At 35.3% G+C, this 17,671-nt stretch overlaps 1 protein-coding gene across 1 annotated transcript; it reads left to right on the forward strand.

The window, feature by feature from the left end:
* The first annotated feature begins 13,168 nt into the window (after nucleotides 1-13,168).
* On the forward strand, nucleotides 13,169-16,869 carry LOC121409327 (3-galactosyl-N-acetylglucosaminide 4-alpha-L-fucosyltransferase FUT3-like). The gene is made up of 2 exons (XM_041601258.1): nucleotides 13,169-13,355; nucleotides 15,198-16,869. Exon 2 carries the CDS (start codon nucleotides 15,219-15,221, stop codon nucleotides 16,566-16,568), a length of 1,350 nt encoding a protein of 449 aa, XP_041457192.1. The 5' UTR covers nucleotides 13,169-13,355; nucleotides 15,198-15,218; the 3' UTR covers nucleotides 16,569-16,869.
* Nucleotides 16,870-17,671: the final 802 nt, after the last annotated feature.

Below are 17,671 nucleotides of genomic sequence, written 5' to 3' on the forward strand. Positions count from 1 at the left end.
AAGAATAAATCTTACCACTTTATTTTGAATTATTTTCAATTTCTTTTGTTCCAACTTTCCTAAATTATTAAACCACGCAGCGTTTGCATAATCAAACAAGCACTGAATGAGAGCAAAGCACAGTATACGTCTCGCATGCAAATCCATGCAATTTTGGTATCTATACAGAAATTTCAAACGCGAATTTGCTTTTTTTACTATAGACTCTACTAAAGAAGAGAATGAAACCTGGCTAGTTAAATGGACACCTAAATATTTTACTGATTCTTTTCTCTGAACTGTTTGATCCTTATATTTCACCTCAAAACCGTCATTTTTTCTGGTATTACCTTTACTACTAAATAAAATGCTTTCTGTTTTACCGAGGTGTAGAGAAAGCTTGTTGTCTGTCATCCAATCTACACAAGCTGACAGCTCTTCACTCATTTTTTTTTCAACGGATTCGGGGTTAGAGCTTGAATAAAGTAAAACACTGTCATCCGCATACAACAGTAGCTTGCAGTCATGTAAACAAATGCACATGTCATTGATATAACTCGTAAAAAGTATAGGACCTAGAATACTCCCTTGTGGCACTCCACACTTTACAGGAAGTAGCTCTGAATGAACATTACGAATTGATACCAGTTGGTGTCGGTTTGATAAGTATGATTTGAACCAAGCTAAATTTGCCTTATTAAAACCTAACACTTGTAGCTTTTTTAATAATATCTCATGATTTACTGTGTCGAAAGCCTTTTGTAAATCAAGACGCACCATGCCAACGAATCGCCCATGCGAGATTTCTGTTCTTACATAATCTGTTATATGAATCAGACTTGTTTCAGTTGAATAGTCGTGCCTAAAGCCGGACTGAAAGTCATAGATTATATTATTATCTTTGTAGTATCTTTCAATTTGAACAAGAACAGATTTTTCAAAAATTTTCGATACTACACTCAATACACTAATTGGTCTATAATTCCCGACATCTCTTTTATCTTTCTTCTTGTGCAATGGTGTCACTTTAGCAATTTTCAAATCGTCAGGAAAGGTACTTGTCATAATAGAAAGATTGATCATAAAACATATAGGCTTAAATAAAATTATTGCCCCATCTTTCAAAAACTTAGCAGGAATCAGATCAAGACCCGTTCCTTTTGATACATTCAATTTTTGTAATTCGTTATACACAAACTGCTCACCAACTGGTAAAAGCTCAAAGCTATCTTCGATTAAACCCTTTTCACTGTAGAACTTACGAACATTATCATTATAAAGTACATTGAAAAAAAATTATTTGATGGAGGTAGCTTACTAACTAAATTGGTAGCAACATTTGTAAAATAATTATTGAATTCACTGGCTATTGCTTTTTTGTCATGACATAATTTTCCGTCAATATTTAATACAATCTCTTGATCTCCATCACCTTTTTTATTTTTTAAACCTAAGTTTATTAGGTTTTGCCACAGTTTCCGGGAATCTTGTTTATTTTCTTCTATCTGGTTTTGTAAATGATCGAGCTTGGCCTTTTTTACTTCCCTTTGAACCAAATTTTTTAAATTTTCTATATACTTTAGACAAATTTTCGTCTTTCATGTTTTTCTTCATTTTCTTGTAAGCTGTGTTTCTCTCTCTAATAAGAGACAAAATATCTTTGTTCATCCAAACTTCAGTTCTCTGTTCTATCCTGACCTCTTTGAGAGGAGCAATTGCGTTTAATTTTGAGATAAAAACATCTTGAAATTTAGACCAAGCTTCATTTACATCCGAACAATTAGTTATCGATGACCAGTCTACGAGGGAAAGTTGAGAAATAAAAGCTTCATCATTGTACTTTTTAGCGATCTCAAAGTCGTCGTTTTGTGCTGGTTAACTACCAATTTATTCATCTTTCGCGTGCAAAAGGTAAAGGAGTGGTCACTTATACCAAGATCAATAACACCACACTTATTGATTTTATTTTCTTTACTACAGATTACGTGATCCAACAAAGATGAACAAGTTGATGTGACTCGTGTTGGTTCGTCGATGAGTTGACGTAAACCATTAAGATTTAATAAGTCGATATATTTTTTGGAGAAAGATGAATTGTGAAGTAGACAGATATTCATATCACCTAAAACGATAATTTCTTCATCCTTGCTGAAATTTTCCAGAGAATTTGATAAATGTTCAATAAACTTATTATCTTTAGGAGGTCTGTATAAAACTCCTAAAACGATTGGTTTTGATCTTGGTAAAAGTACATTAATCCATAACGATTCAGTATCTTCCGTCTGCATTTCACTAATAATGTTGAATGCTAGGTTGTTTCTTATGTATAAACAGACACCTCCACCATGGCCAGATGATCTGTCATTGCGTATAACTTTATATCCATCTATATTAATTTCTTCATTGTTCACCGAATCATTTAACCATGTTTCTGTGAAAGCAATGACTGCTAGGGTTCTTTCTCTTAAAAAGAATTCGAAGTTCAGGAATTTTTTGTAGGATAGATCTCACATTGAGATGTACAAAGTGTAGACCTTTCACATGAAATATATTTTCAAAATCTTGATAAAGAGCCGTTTGATCCTTCAAGCATTTTGGTTGTAAAATTGGTTCTGGTATATTTTCTGGTACTAGATTTTCGTGCTCACTGTTTTCTATAGTACTATTAGCATAGGGATCAAATAAAGATTCACAGAAAGATGGTAAAAAACAAGCTGAACAAAACCATTCTTCATCGGGGCTCAAATATAAGTTTGAATATATTTCATGACTTATTTCTTGACATTGAATATGATACCATTTTTTACAAGTGGAACAAAGAAGGCCGCACTGATTTGATTTTACTTGTTTTTCGCAGTTTCCACATGGAAACTTAAATTATGGACCTGGGTTTGATTCTATATCTCCAGACAGTAATAAGAGAATAAAAACAATCCAATTTGCCACTTCCATATTCTTAAGCTCTATAAATAGGATCCATTTGTTTTGAAAATTAAAAATGTACATTTTGTGATATATTATTTTGACAGTCATTCTTTCATGAATTTTATTTTTTTGGCAGATTAAATTAATGTAATGCACACAATTCAAAAGATCCAGTGCTTTGCCATATACAATATAACTTATTATTTTTGCCGTTGTTATCATGGTATCATATTCTTGAATCATCAAATAATTACCACCAGATTTACTCAGAGTCAGATGTTCAGTTAATTCATTACCCTTCCTACAAAGTGGAGATATCTCTCCCAGTCCTTCAAGTCCACATTGGATGATCTTGGGGTTCGTTTCAGTCGAGATCGTTGACTGACCGGGCTGAAATCCAAAGATTCCCCATATCCAGAAACGGCCTCTGCGTAGGATTTGACGGGGCTGATTCTACGTCTAGGAGGACTCTGGTACCCTTCCTGAACCGGATGTTGGCGTTCTTCTGGTCCTGGTACTGGTGGGCTCCCTGAAGCTGTACCGCCGTGGCTGTTGTGTCCAGGATTTCTGGGTGTCTGGAGGTGATGCATCCGAAAATGGTTCATTTGTCCCTGCTCCCATTCCTGATCGCTACCAAGACTGCGGTGCCAGTTCTGATGGTCACGATCCCTGCCTCGCATTCGGATTTGATCATCGCTCTCCCTCAGGTTCCAGTTCTGATCGTCACTCTGGGTCTCGTTCCAGTTCTGTTCAGGCTAACACCTCTGATTTCCGTCCAGACTATTCACTCGCCTCAGAGTCGCGTTACTCCTCATCTGGCATGTCTGGTTCCAGTCATGCCTCTGTCTCTGGTTCCAGTCACGCTTCTGTCTCGGATTCCAGTGTTGACCTCGCCTCTGTTCCTGATTCCACTTCTGATCCGGCTTCTGCCCTCGGGTCTGATCCGCATACTGCTGATCTGGTCTTCTGAGATGTTTGATGAAGTTCCATGCCAGTGTCTTTACGCCACTCCTGTTGAGGTGAACCCCATCATGTGATAGCTGCAAATGAACATCGATATTTGAGTTGTCGATGTACAACCAACCTTGGGTATATGCTAGTAGCTGGAGAGCTGTGTTAACTTCGTTCGTCTTGGATGTCATCTTTGGAGTCACGTCCAGGCGATGGATGATTGACGATATTGATATTGTTGCTGCAGGTGTTGTGTTCTTGATCTGATCGCAAAGTGAGGCTACCTTTGCTACGATTACTTCGACTCCATCATTCAATAAGTTATTTGTCCCAAGATGAATGATAACATGACTCGGCATCAATCGTTGCACTTCGGTGCAGATTATCTCAGACGCGTCCTCAATTTTTGCGCCGGAGAGCGATTTGGTGACGATTGTCTTATCTCGAGAAAGTTTTGATGGAATCAAGTATTTAGTCATGGAGTCTCCAACAAGAAGAACATCGCACATTGATGCTGAATCCTGGATGACGTTGTTGTTGATGGCGGCATAAGACTGCTGATGCTTCGCTTTATATTCATGCAGTTGTTCTTGAATTGACGATTGTGTGAGCTTTTCGTCATTTCTCGTCTTGCTGTCGACTTCATTTTCCGCCACTGATAGAACATCGTAACGATTTTGAGTTGGAATCGTGGTTGAAAGTCGTTGCTCTTCTCGCTCAGTCTCTTTGAAAATTCCAGGTCCAATCGATACGGCACCCACGACATGTGTTTCGATTGTGTCAATCCTTTTATTTAAAGCTTCCATTTCTCTCAAGATTTTTTGGAGTAAGTTTCGGCAATTTTCGTCATCATTTAGGGCGTCTCCTGTTGGTTTCATTATCATCTCTGCTTCTCCTTCGTCATTTACCTCCTGTTCACGGACGGCATCAACTGCATTTTTTAATCGATCAACTAGCACTGCCTTCACTCCATTAGCATTTATGCCCCTCTTGCCATGCTTGCGTAGTTCTGAACGGAGTTGTTTCATCCGAAGTTGTTTTATTTATTTTTTTTATTTTTTTATTTTATTGTAACATATTTAATCAGGATAAAGATAAAACATGATCAGCCGAGGCTGTTTTACATCATGGTCCTGACAACACACACAAAATATATATAATGCATAAAAATTATTTCTAAAAAGTAGTAAACTACAATGGCTCACAATATAAAAAGATTTATAAGTGGTATGACCTAGACGAAGAACAGGATAAAAGAAAGAAGAGAGACGAGAGAGGAAGGTAAGAGAAAGAGAGGGGTGGAGGTGGGAGAAGGAAATAAAAGAAGGTCGGTCAATTAGAAAACAATACATATCATTTCATTGAACGACAGCTTTAAAATATTGGCATTTATACATACGTTTAAAAACTTTGCATTTTGAATATTAGATGGGAGGCTATTCCAAACCAAGCCACCAGCATATTTAAAACAACTTTTAAAACATTCGAGAGTAGGCTTTGGTAAAAACGACGTTCAACGTATTGGCAGTGGCGTACCGTGGGTCACGGCATTGGGGGGCACCAGCAAAAATTTTGAGTCACTTAGGGAGCGCGCGCGAAGCGCGCTCATTTGCCAGGTATATTGACCTAATAGAGACATTTTAAGGACATGCAGTGCCATTAAACGGATATGTATCTCACTGATTAAATAATGCGAGCGCGAAGCCCGAGCCGAAATTTTTTGATATTCAGACCTAAAAAGGGACATTACAAGCAATTTGTTTGTAATCACGATACGTACCTCTCGCTAAACTAGCAATGCGAGCGCGAAGCGCGAGCTGAAATTTTTGTATATATTGACCCCAAACAGGGACATTTTAAGGACTATATTTTAGGAATCCATTAAGAGTATACATATCTCATCAGTCATCTTATGCTATAAAAGCCATCCTTTGCTGATTTTGTTACATCTAAACACATGAAGCACACTTTGTAGTCATAGTCATACGCATCTCACTAATAAAATACTGCGAGCGCGAAGCGCGAGCTGAAATTTAGGAAATTCAGACCTAAAGAGGCCTGTTTGCAGGGATTCACTAAGACTGTACTTACTTCACTTACCAAATGATGCGAGCGCGAAGCGCGAGCTGAAAATTTTTAAGATTGAGATCAGAAAAGTTAAAATTTTAAGGACTGATTTTAGGAATTTATGAAGAGCAGACATCTCACCAATCAACTAATGTGAACGTTTGCAAGGACAGAAAATGTTTCATATTAAGACCTTAAAATAGGGCAATCACTTTAAGTGGTCATTAAAAGAAGCAAACGTTACTACATAAAACTATAACTCGAATTGCGAGGAAATTATATTTGGCGTACAGTATATTGATATGAAAACGGGAGGTTTTAGTACAACAGGGTTGTAGATCTCGTTAAACAGTCTATGCGAGAAACACGAACAATGAAGACATAGGCCCTGAGCAAATAATGTTTCATAAAGTCATAAAAAATGCTTTTTTGTGATATAACATAACATATTGTAATATAACAAATTGTAATAAGCAATAATTTCTTCTCTCACCACTACGTTTCTCTTCCTTTCTCCCTCTTTTTTCTCTTTTTCCTCGTTTTTTTTTTTTTTGGTCAGCCGATTGGGGGGGCACGTGCCCCCCCATGCCCCCCGTAGTTACGCCACTGGGCAAGTCTAGTATTAACAGAATGTCTTTCAAAAACCATTTCCACTTCATTGCACATTCGAACTGGGGCCTTTCCATTGATACAGTTATACATAATACAAGCTAAAAAGTAATCACGTCTGATATCAAGAGTTTGCCATTTAAGAGAATTAATTATATCAAGGCCATTTACATTATAATCAAAATTGCCTGTTACTATGCGTGCAGCCCTTTTCTGTAATCGTAAAAGTGTATTTCTATTATATAAAGAACAGTTCCCCCATACGGAACAAGAATAATCAAAGGTTGGTTGTATGGTGCATTTATATATTTTATTCAAAACATCCTTGCTTAAAAATTTACTAATTTTCATTAGTGTGAATATTTTGTAACTTAAAGATTTAATTAAGTATTTTATATGAGCATCCCAGCATAGTTTACAATCTAACATGATGCCTAGGTATCTTATGCTTTGTACTTGTTCAATGATAACATTATCAATATACACTTTCAATTTAAGATCATTATTATTCCTTAAGTTATTGGCCAAAATCATAACATTGCTTTTCTTCGCATTAATCCTTAATCTGTTGTTATTATACCATTCATTAATAGAATTTAAATCTTCTTGAAGCTTGGATGTTATAACATTAATATCTTTATCGGACACATATATTACCACATCATCAGCGTAAATATTACATGTACAATTCTTTAAACAATCTGTAATGTCATTTATAAAGATTAGAAAAAGGGAAGGACCTAAAATACTACCTTGAGGAATTCCTATAGATATATGTTTTGTTTTAGATTGTTTACCTTGAGAAAAAACTGCTTGTTTTCTGTCTGAGAGAAAACTTTGAAACCAAAGGAGTTCAGTGTTAGAAATGCCATAATTATTCAGTTTAAAAAGTAATAATTCATGATCAATACAATCAAAACATTTAGAAATATCGAGGAAACATGCACCAACTTTTTCTTTTTCATTAAAAGATTCGTACCAGTCATCAATAATTCTATGTAAGCAAGTATTAGTTGAGTGATTTGGCAAGAAGGCATATTGGTCAATATTAATGAGATCTTTGGTCTGTAAATAAGACAAAAATTGGGATTGAACTTCCTTTTCCACTAATTTAGCAATATGACATACAACAGAAATTGGCCTATGATTAGAAATATCGTTGGTGTCACCTTTACCCTTATAAACCGGTGTAGTTCTAGAGATTTTCCAATCATCAGGTAATGTTCCAAGCGTTAGACTTGCGTTAAACAAATTATTTAAAGATTCATAAATAAAAGGAGCTGAAATACGAAGTAATTTAGTATCAAAGTCTAAAATATCAAGACTACTCTGATCAGACAAAAGAGAAAGATTTTTATATGTGCTATCAGGAGTAATTGGTTTGAAGGTAAAAGAGTGGATACTGCTAGGATGATTCCATGATAAAGTGTGATGGTTAAAAGTTTCCGAAATTTGTTTCCCAACGTTCACGAAAAAATCATTAAATTTATCACTATCCAAATTTGATGGTACGATAGAATCTTTTTTGTTTCTACCTGTAATTTTGTTTAATTCTTTCCATAATTTTCTACTATCGTTGCTATATCTACTAGACAGTGAATCAAAATATTTTTTCTTACTTTTACGTATTTCCTTAGTAACTGAATTTCGAATAAAGCGATATTCTGTAAGTAAATATGGAAGTTTAAAGGTATCATATTTTTTCTTTAAAAAATCCCGTCTATAAATGAGTTTAATAATATCAGAATTCATCCATGGACAGTGTCTATCCTTAACCCGGCATTTTTTGATAGGAGCATGTTTATTACAACAATACAAAAAGCACTTTTCCATTCATACCACTTGTTCTTCATAGAGGAACTATCCGTAACACTGTCATTACATTTAAGTCTGCTGGTAAATTTTCCATTATGACGTCAGAGTAGGCCAATCTGGGGAGCGTTTCATGAAAGGACTTGTCGGACGTTTTATCCGACAAGTCCCATTTTATCCGACAGTTACCATAGTAACAGTGCCTCACAGCCAATCAGAGTCAGAGAAAGATGTCAGATCTGACAACTTGTCGGACAAAAATGTTGATGAAACACTCCCCAGGAAGGCAGCGTCGTTATGAAGCGTTGATGTTGATTCCGCAATTGCAATGTTATGGCAATACGCAAATATCCGAATTTGAAATATAATTCTGCTCTTAAAATGTCGAAAAACGATGAAGAAATGGAAGAATATCTAATTAAATGTTCACATACCATTGAAGACTATGAGATATCCGGAATCGCCAAAATATTTCCAAGAGATCGATATGGGTTTCTTGAATAGAAATTAAGTATGAACGGTAAAAACCTTTAAATTCACGGAGCACCGACAAAACACGTCCTGCCTCTTCAATGACTCATTGTTTACGAAAGAAATGAAAAAAAAAATCACAAGAGATAATTGTTTTATTGGTAAAAATTCTTCCTGAAATACCGCTTAACAAATAAAACAATATTATTGAATCATAAAATGCAAATAAAGAGCCATGCAGTTCACCATTTCCAAACGAAATACTTATGTCCTTATAAATTATAACATTGAAGAGAAACCCCCGTTTCTTTCAAATCATCAATGTTGGGGTCTTTGGCAAGGGATTAAGATGGAATGTTTTTTTAATGTAATCTCTAATAAAACCATTAAACCATCATTTGATGGGTATTTGCCATATGGGCATACAGTGGCGTAACTACGGGGGGGGGGGCATGGGGGGCACGTGCCCCCCCTATCGGCTGACAAAAAAACGGGGAAAGGAGAAAAGAGGGAGAAAGGAAGAGAAACGTAGTGGGAAAGAAGAAAATATTATTCAATATAATGTTATATTATAGTATATCATAATTAGGTTATGTTACATTACATAAGAAATATTTTTTATCGTAACTTTATGAAACATAATTTGCCCAGGGCCTACGTCTTCATTGTTACGAGATATATTTCCTAGCACTTGAGTTATCATTGTTTCATGTAGTTACATATGCTTCTTTTTCATTACTGAAAAGTAATTGCCCCAAGGTCTTTATATATATGAAACGTTTCCTGTCCGTGATAACGTTCGCACTGGTGGATTTGTGAGATATGTCTGCTCTTCATGAATTCCTAAAATCAATACTTAAAATGTCCCTTCTTCTGATCTGAATATCAAAAATTTTCAGCTCGCGCTTGCATTAATGAAATACGTATGGTCCTAGTTAATTCCTACAAAGAACCTTAAAATGCCCCACTTCAGGTCTGAATTATCTAAATTTTCAGCTCGCGCTTCGCGCACGCAATATTTGATTAGTGAGATGCGTATAATCATGATTGCAATGACTAAAAAAGTGTTTAATGTGTTCAGATGTAATTCTAATAAAATCAGCAAGTGCTTGGCCCTCGCACTAGATTACTATGGTGAGATATGCATACTCTTAATGAATTCCTAAACAGTGTTGTAGTGCCTTGATGCTCGGCCTTGGCCTTAAGGCGCCTTAAGGCCTATTTTTTCAAAGCCTTGGCTTTGAACATGGCTTTGAACATTCAAGCCTTGGCCTTGAGAGGGCCTTGGCCTTGAGGATTTTGAGCCTTGAAATTTCAAGGCATTTCAAGGCATTTTCAAGGCTTTTTCAAGACATTTTGTATTTTGTACTGTCATTTGTTTTATATAAGTAATTATAAATGTTTCAATTGTTCTGTATATCTAATGACACTAAATACTACCAGTCAGCAGTAGCAGCAGCAGCAGTAAGTGTACTTAGCAGTGCCATCAATTGCAATTATCATCACATAATTATGTAACAAAGAGAAGTGATGAAAATTAATATCATTTATATCTGTCTTATCAAATAGAAATCACTTAAAAAGGGCTTTGCTGCACTTCATTTCCACAAAACACACAACTTCTTAACACAGTCGAAAATCTCATTTTTGAAAATATCTGTTTGCACCAAAATTCTCATTTTGACATATACTGTAAGTGCATTTCTGGCTTTGACCCCCCCCCAAAAAAAAATACATTCTGCCTCCCCTGTCCCAGGGAGAGGAAAAAAGACATATGTTGAGAATGGGCATGCCAAGATCAGATCACCTTGGTAATAATAATTATTGCAATGTGAATAGCCTAGAAAAATAATTAAATCTACAATGGTAACTATATATTTATTTTAATTTTATGTCTACATCTACATGATCTATCATGAAATTATTTTCGTTTTATAGGGTCAAAAATTTTGCTCGCTCAATTCGCTCGCTCACACCTTTTATACATTTGGTCCTGCGTGTCATGTCTGCCGCCTAAGCATTGTTGTCTTATTGTTCCATATATTGAACAATTGAAATAAAATGTCTTGGCCTTGGCCTTGGGTTTCCACGCCTTGGCCTCAGCCTTGGGTATTTAAGCCTTGGCCTTGGGTATTAAAGCCTTGGCCTTGGCCTTGGAGGTTTGAGCCTTGACTACAACACTGTTCCTAAAATATATCCCTTAAAATCTCGCTGTTTGGGGTCAATTATACGAAAACTTCAGATCGCCCATCAACACGGATTTACGCCAGTGGTTTTGTGAAAATAGTCGTGTTTTTTTCTTATGTTATTACATCAAATCATAATTGTTTCAATTTTTCATACATGTGTGAATAATGTGTCTCCTTTATAATGAAATAAGTTGCAGCAAATAATACGGTACTAAATTAGTTGTCAATCCAATTCTTATAGTTCTTTATATATAGAAAAAAAATTAACAAACCTAATTTCATGTAATGAAATACAAAAGAACAAGTGGGGACATGACATCATCAATTTGCTCATTGAATATTAATGGAGACATGCATAGAACTGTTTCACCGGAATAATGCAAATCTTTAAAATGCGGTAACTTTGTTATTTCTTGTCCGATTTTGATCAAATTTTCAGTAGGGGAAGGCGGGGTAAGTTGAGCATAGGGGCAAGTTGAGCCACCACCCCCAGGCTAATAATGAATGAGTCAGATATTGTGGTGTCATGTATTGATGACCCATTGCATAACCCTATAACCCCACCACTTTGTTTTCAACTTTGAAACAAAAAAAAATTTTTTTAGAGGGAAAAATACAAATTTCAGCCAAACAAGTAAAAAAGGGTGTATAATAGATAAGTGCTTTTCACCCACACATGTCTTTAAATATATCATAGAAATACGAACAATATTGTTAGTCCAGGTATGGATTCTCATTCTTGTCATACTCTTTTACATGATGAATGCATGAGAAATGTTTGGATGTGAAAATATCGCAATAAGTTTGGACTGGGGTAATTTAAGCCAAATCAACATGGGGCAAGTTGAGCCATGGGAAGTCTTATGATGATGTATAATAAAAAAAAAATGTAAAAAGCCATTGATATGCAGGCAGAAATGAACAAATTCACATGACAGTTCTTTTACTTTTCGAAGATGTTAGTATTTATAGAGAATTAACAAGTGAAAAGACTTTAAATGAAGAATTGACATCCTGGTTCTTCCCGCATACATTTTTTACATAGTTTTTGTGGCTCAACTTACCCCAGACGGTGGCACAACTTACCCCACAGATGGGGCAAGTTGAGCCATTTGACATCGTTTTTTCGAAGGTCACGATGACTTTCAGTGTAGGGGTAGAAAATTATATATTGGTGAAAAAGATTTCCCAAGAATCAAATTTAAAGGCAAGTTACTTATTTCCACAATATTACTAGTCATATCAATTCTAACATGCAAAATGCAAAAAGTGTCACAACTTACCCCGCCTTCCCCTATTTTTTGTCTAATTTTTCTTTGATCTGTTCAAATCATATCGTTTTCAGCCTGGAATATCCTTTCAAAAGTTTCTGTTGATATAAATAAGAGATTCAGAATGTTGAGTTTTCTCTGGTCGGAAATTAAGATTTTTTTTCAGCTCGTGCTTCGCATCAATTGTTTGGTCATCCTCTTTTTTTAAATAGAACTTTGATGTCTTTACAAATACCTTGACAACTCATAAATTTAACATCATTTTTTTCATGAATGTTACAATAAAACACAATATCCGACGTCTTCCAATACATAAATATAAATAACATTGATGATAATTATATGCATCAAGAGGAAACTTCTACAGTAAATTCAACATATTGATTTTTTTTTCAGTGTCAAATAAAAAACATACAAGAGAGATTTTCCAAATACAAAAAAAAGAATGGTTACAATCGATTGTTCAGGTAGAATACTAAAATGAAACGGAGTTTTTGGATTGCTGTGTTACAAAAAGTAGAGAAAGAATACTAAAGAAAAGAAATGACTTGTATTTTTTATCAAAAGTTTCGCCTTAGTTTTTAAACAAATTACCCGATTGTTATAAGTCGCATTGGGAGAATCTGCGTAGCCTAAACTAATTTGAATAGCATAATGTTTTTATATTCATAAAGAGTATAGACTTTGATGGAATAAACTCCATTCCGGAAATAATATGGGTAATAATACACTGTTATAGTAAACTTGTGACATGTCTATACATCATGTTTTTACTAGTGTGAACGACTATAATCGATGCTTGACTGCCCCCGCTGTACACGTGACGTGTTCTATTGTAGCAAAGTCGAATTCACTATCCTAAATAAAGAATGGTTAGACATTTCCGTATATCATGTATACTAAACCTTTTCATAAAATAGAGTGTAGCTAGGTTGTGCGTGTAAATTTTACGTACACATAAATATGACGTTGGCGTATATATCTGCTCTGCTGCTTATGTTATGACTCTCTGTGGTGGAGTAGTATTGGTACATCAGTCGCTATATTTTTACAAGTCAAGTCGTCTCGATTGGCCAGTCAGGTAATGTACATGTAAATTACATTATATTTTGTTCTGGTGTAATTTCCTTCTCGGACTTACTTTCTTTCATACTGATGGTACAAGTATTGGCGATGGGCCTTTGTACAGCTATAGTCAATGAACGTGAACTATCCATGATGTAAGCATAATAGTATTAAAATTACTATACTCATGTGAATTGACATAATCCAGAGTATGCATTTTATTAAGTGTATGATCCAGAATCCGGAGTGTTGGCTTGAGGGAGGGAGAAACAGTGGCGGCAGGACAGCAGCACCCCCCCCCCCAAAAAAATGTATCGTAAATACTGTCATGATCGAACGGTCAAGTCCACATCGTAAAATGTTGATTTAAATCAAAAGAGAAAAAGCAGACAAGCATTATGCTGAAACAAAATCGGATGTAAATTAAGGAAGTTATGACCTTTTAAAGTTTCGCTTATTTTCCACAAGCTAGTTATAATTATGCACAATATTATTTAGTCACATGCAAACGAGAGAATCGATGATGTTTTCTTCACTATTTCTTTTGTTGTCTATTGTTCGAATTATACATTATTTCAATATTTGCAGATTTGACAATAAAGACAAATTTGACTGAACCATAAAAAGTTAAGCTATGGTAATTCAACATGTTCAGGGAGAAATAAAAACTTTGTTTCACAGGACAGTGAGGAGAACATTGGAATATTTCATATTTCATACAATAAGATACAAAAGAAATGAGTGATGTCATCATTTCCCTCATTTGCATACCGACCGGGATGTGCATAGAACTGTTATGTGAAATTAGTGAAACTTTGAAATATATCTGTCTTATTTTACATCCGATTTTGATGAAATGTTCAGTGTTATGCTTGTTGGATTTTTCTTATTTTATTCAAATCAAAATTTTGTTTGGATGGGGGAGAGTGAGAGAAAGTTAGAATAGAGGAAGGGAGGAAGAGATCGAGAGTGGGAAAGAAAGAGAGAATGGAAAGAGGGAGGGGAGTAGCCGCTAAAGAGGGCGTTAAAGGGATGCTCCAGGCTGAAGATATTTATACTTCAATAAATACAGTAAAATCAGAGCAAAATGCTGAAAATCTGATCAAAATCGGATAACAGTTAACAAAGTTATTGAATTTTAAAGATTTGCATTATTCCGATGAAACAGTTCAAGACATGTCTTCATGAAGGTGAGCTTGTGATATATCAGTTCTAGACATGTTTTCATAAATATTCATTAGGTGAGCTGGTGATATCATATCACCACTTGTTCTTTTGTACTTTATTGTATGATATTAAGTTTATTCAAAATTTTCTACCAAGAACTAAAACAATTGAATTTACAACTGATTAAGTGTATTAGTTATTTATTGCTGCAACTAATTTCATCATAATGGAGACTCATCATTTACACATGTATAAAAAGATGAAACAATTATGATTTCATGTAATAACAGAAGAAAAAGATTGTGGGGATGTGGCATCATCAGCCCACCTAATGAATATTCATGACGACGTGCATAACATTGTTTTGAAAAGTATTGCTAAAATTAAAGGCAATAACTTCATATTTGTTTTCCGTTTTGATGAAATTTTCATCATTTTGCTTTGTGAATTTTACCCTATCTATTTAGATATAAATATTCTCAGCCCGCAGCATCCCTTTAATTGCCATTGGAAAGATGATAAAGTCCTTTCATGAAACACTCCCCTGATTACATAATGCCCCCCCCCAACAGGAATCAGTACATTCTTAATAGAGGTGTTATTTCTGGTGTGAATATAAACTTTTATATCACAATCAATGCATCTCAAACTTGAAATAATGGTTTTCTCATATAATCCATTTTGCTTGTAGATACACTAGTGCATCCGAAAGATGACTGGTAGACGCACGCAGAGTTTGATTTATCATCCAAGCGTCATTCCAGCCTCGGTTATCTTCGTAACTACTTGGATGATCTTAGTCTTGGTCATTGAATACCAATACCTTGATGATACGGAACAACTAGGTACCCTCGTCATGATTGAGGAAGATGAGAAGTTGATCAGGAAACGGAAACCATTTCCTTGTCACCTTTCAGGAACATGCGAGCTGCAGGATTATATACGAGATGGACGTCATTCACGACCAGGTCAGATAGGTGCTTCTAGAACATCCTGGAAGATACCATTACTCTGGAAAAACAACGGGCCAGTTTCCTACACACAAGGGTGTTATCGACAGGTGCATATATGGTCAGAAGGTCGTAGGAATGAGCAAAACTACTCCTGTCCAGGTATTCCTTGTGGTATTCGATTGGTTCATGGTACTAGTTTAAAAACCATGCAGGAAAGTGATGCTGTTCTTTTACATCATCAGACAGAATGGGACTGGGATATCATGTATTCACATAGACCTCACAATCAGAAGTGGATCTTTTATTCACTTGAAAGTCCTTTAAACACTGGTTCTTGGGTTATTCCTCCGTTGGATAGATATTCTAATACATATGATTATATCATGACTTACCGGAAGGATTTTTCACAGCTCTACGGGACCTACGGATTATATGATACAAGTGCTCCGAGTGCTGGCGTAATAGAAGGAAAAAACTGGGCGTTTGGCAAGACAGATAAAGTTGTTTGGCTAGCCTCTAATTGTTTTGATGAACATTGGAAGCGATACGATTTCGTATCGTTGCTTTCACATCACATCCTAGTAAAAATCTACGGTAAATGTGGAGATACTTCTGCATGCACCAAAATAGCCAATTCTGATCTTTGCTCTGAAACTCTGCGAAAGTACAAGTTCTATCTGGCCCTTGAAAACTCACCTTGTAGATATTATATCTCAGAAAAACTATGGAATAACGCTTATCTAAACGACTTGATACCGATTGTATTTGGTCCACCGCGCAAAGATTATGAAGCTGTTGCTCCTCCTAATTCGTTCATACATGTCGAGGATTTCACATCCATCAAAGATCTCGCGCTTTACCTTCACAAACTTGATCAGAATGATCATCTTTATAACCAATATTTTGAGTGGAAAACAGAAGGCTTTGTGGTTGCTACCAAAGAATCGTGGCTATTACAACCAAGGCAGATGTGCCAAATAGTGGATCGTCTATTGGTTGATGAGGAGGCAAAAGAAAATGAGACATACCATTCAATGATGTCACTAGATTGGAAAACATGGTGGAAAGGTTCTTGTAGGGATGTTGATCTTCCGATTGACGCAGGATGAAGTGATTCAGAAACAGTTACCAGTCAACATGGTCAAGTAGTTATTGGTATGACCAACTCAAGGAAGGACGAAGAAGAATATAAACGAATGCAGATCGATGAACGTGAGTCCTCCTTTTGATAGACTTGATGAATATTAAAATTGGGATGAGAATGCCTTGGAAGCCGAAGGAAGATCGATGGGTGGAAGACGTAGCACGAAGAGACTGCATGCACGCACATAACCGTGAACAGTAGGAAAGCTGGAAAGTTTATTGAAACTCAAAGCCCTCTTCGGGTATCAGAGTACAATGAAAAGTTACAACATATGTTAAGTTACATACATAATGGCAATAAAAAGTAATGGTGATAAAGATTATGTTATAGTAATCATATAAACAATGAGAAGAACAATAGTGGTGTTCATTATAATAATAGAAAATGATAATAGCAATAATGTAATAATAATGATAATGATAATGACAATTGTAATTATATTAGGTATTAATAATTTTGATGTAATAGTTTGAGGAGAAATCAAGTTACAAGTGGGAGATATTAAAATCTTGAACATCCTGAAAACAATTGTTTTTCAACCATAAAATAATGCTAAATGTAGAGAAAATGAATACATGGATATATCAAATAAAAAGCAATAGCAAGATCGGAATATATCACTTCATGGATTTGAAGAAGATACAAATAAAGCACAAAATTTAGCCAAATTTGAAAGGACGGACTTTTTCTTGGTATTTAATAGTTGATTCTTTTTATATGTATTTGGATTAATCCTGTAGTTAGCGTTTCAGATATTTATTTCGGTGTTCTTCAAAAGCCGTGCATTGAAAGAAATAATGGGATTCATCTCCGATTTGATCCTTTTCAAATGATTACAAAATCATTATTTTTATTAAAGTAATAATAACATCAATAATGATGATGATATCGATAATGATGATAATAATACTAATGTCAATGTATACAGCGTGCGCATACAGTGCTGCGTTTGATACTTTGGTATCAACCAACCAACCAACCAACCAATCAATCAATCTTAATCAATCAAGTAATCAAATATTCTATCATTCAATTATCTTGCCGTCGTTAAATTCAAATGTGAATATC

The sequence above is a fragment of the Lytechinus variegatus genome, chromosome 2, assembly GCF_018143015.1.
Source record: "Lytechinus variegatus isolate NC3 chromosome 2, Lvar_3.0, whole genome shotgun sequence".
Lineage (NCBI taxonomy): Eukaryota > Metazoa > Echinodermata > Echinoidea > Temnopleuroida > Toxopneustidae > Lytechinus > Lytechinus variegatus.

Bases quoted from the DNA above. Each gene is read 5' to 3' on its own strand.
- LOC121409327 (XM_041601258.1), top strand. From the start codon at position 15,219: ATGACTGGTAGACGCACGCAGAGTTTGATTTATCATCCAAGCGTCATT.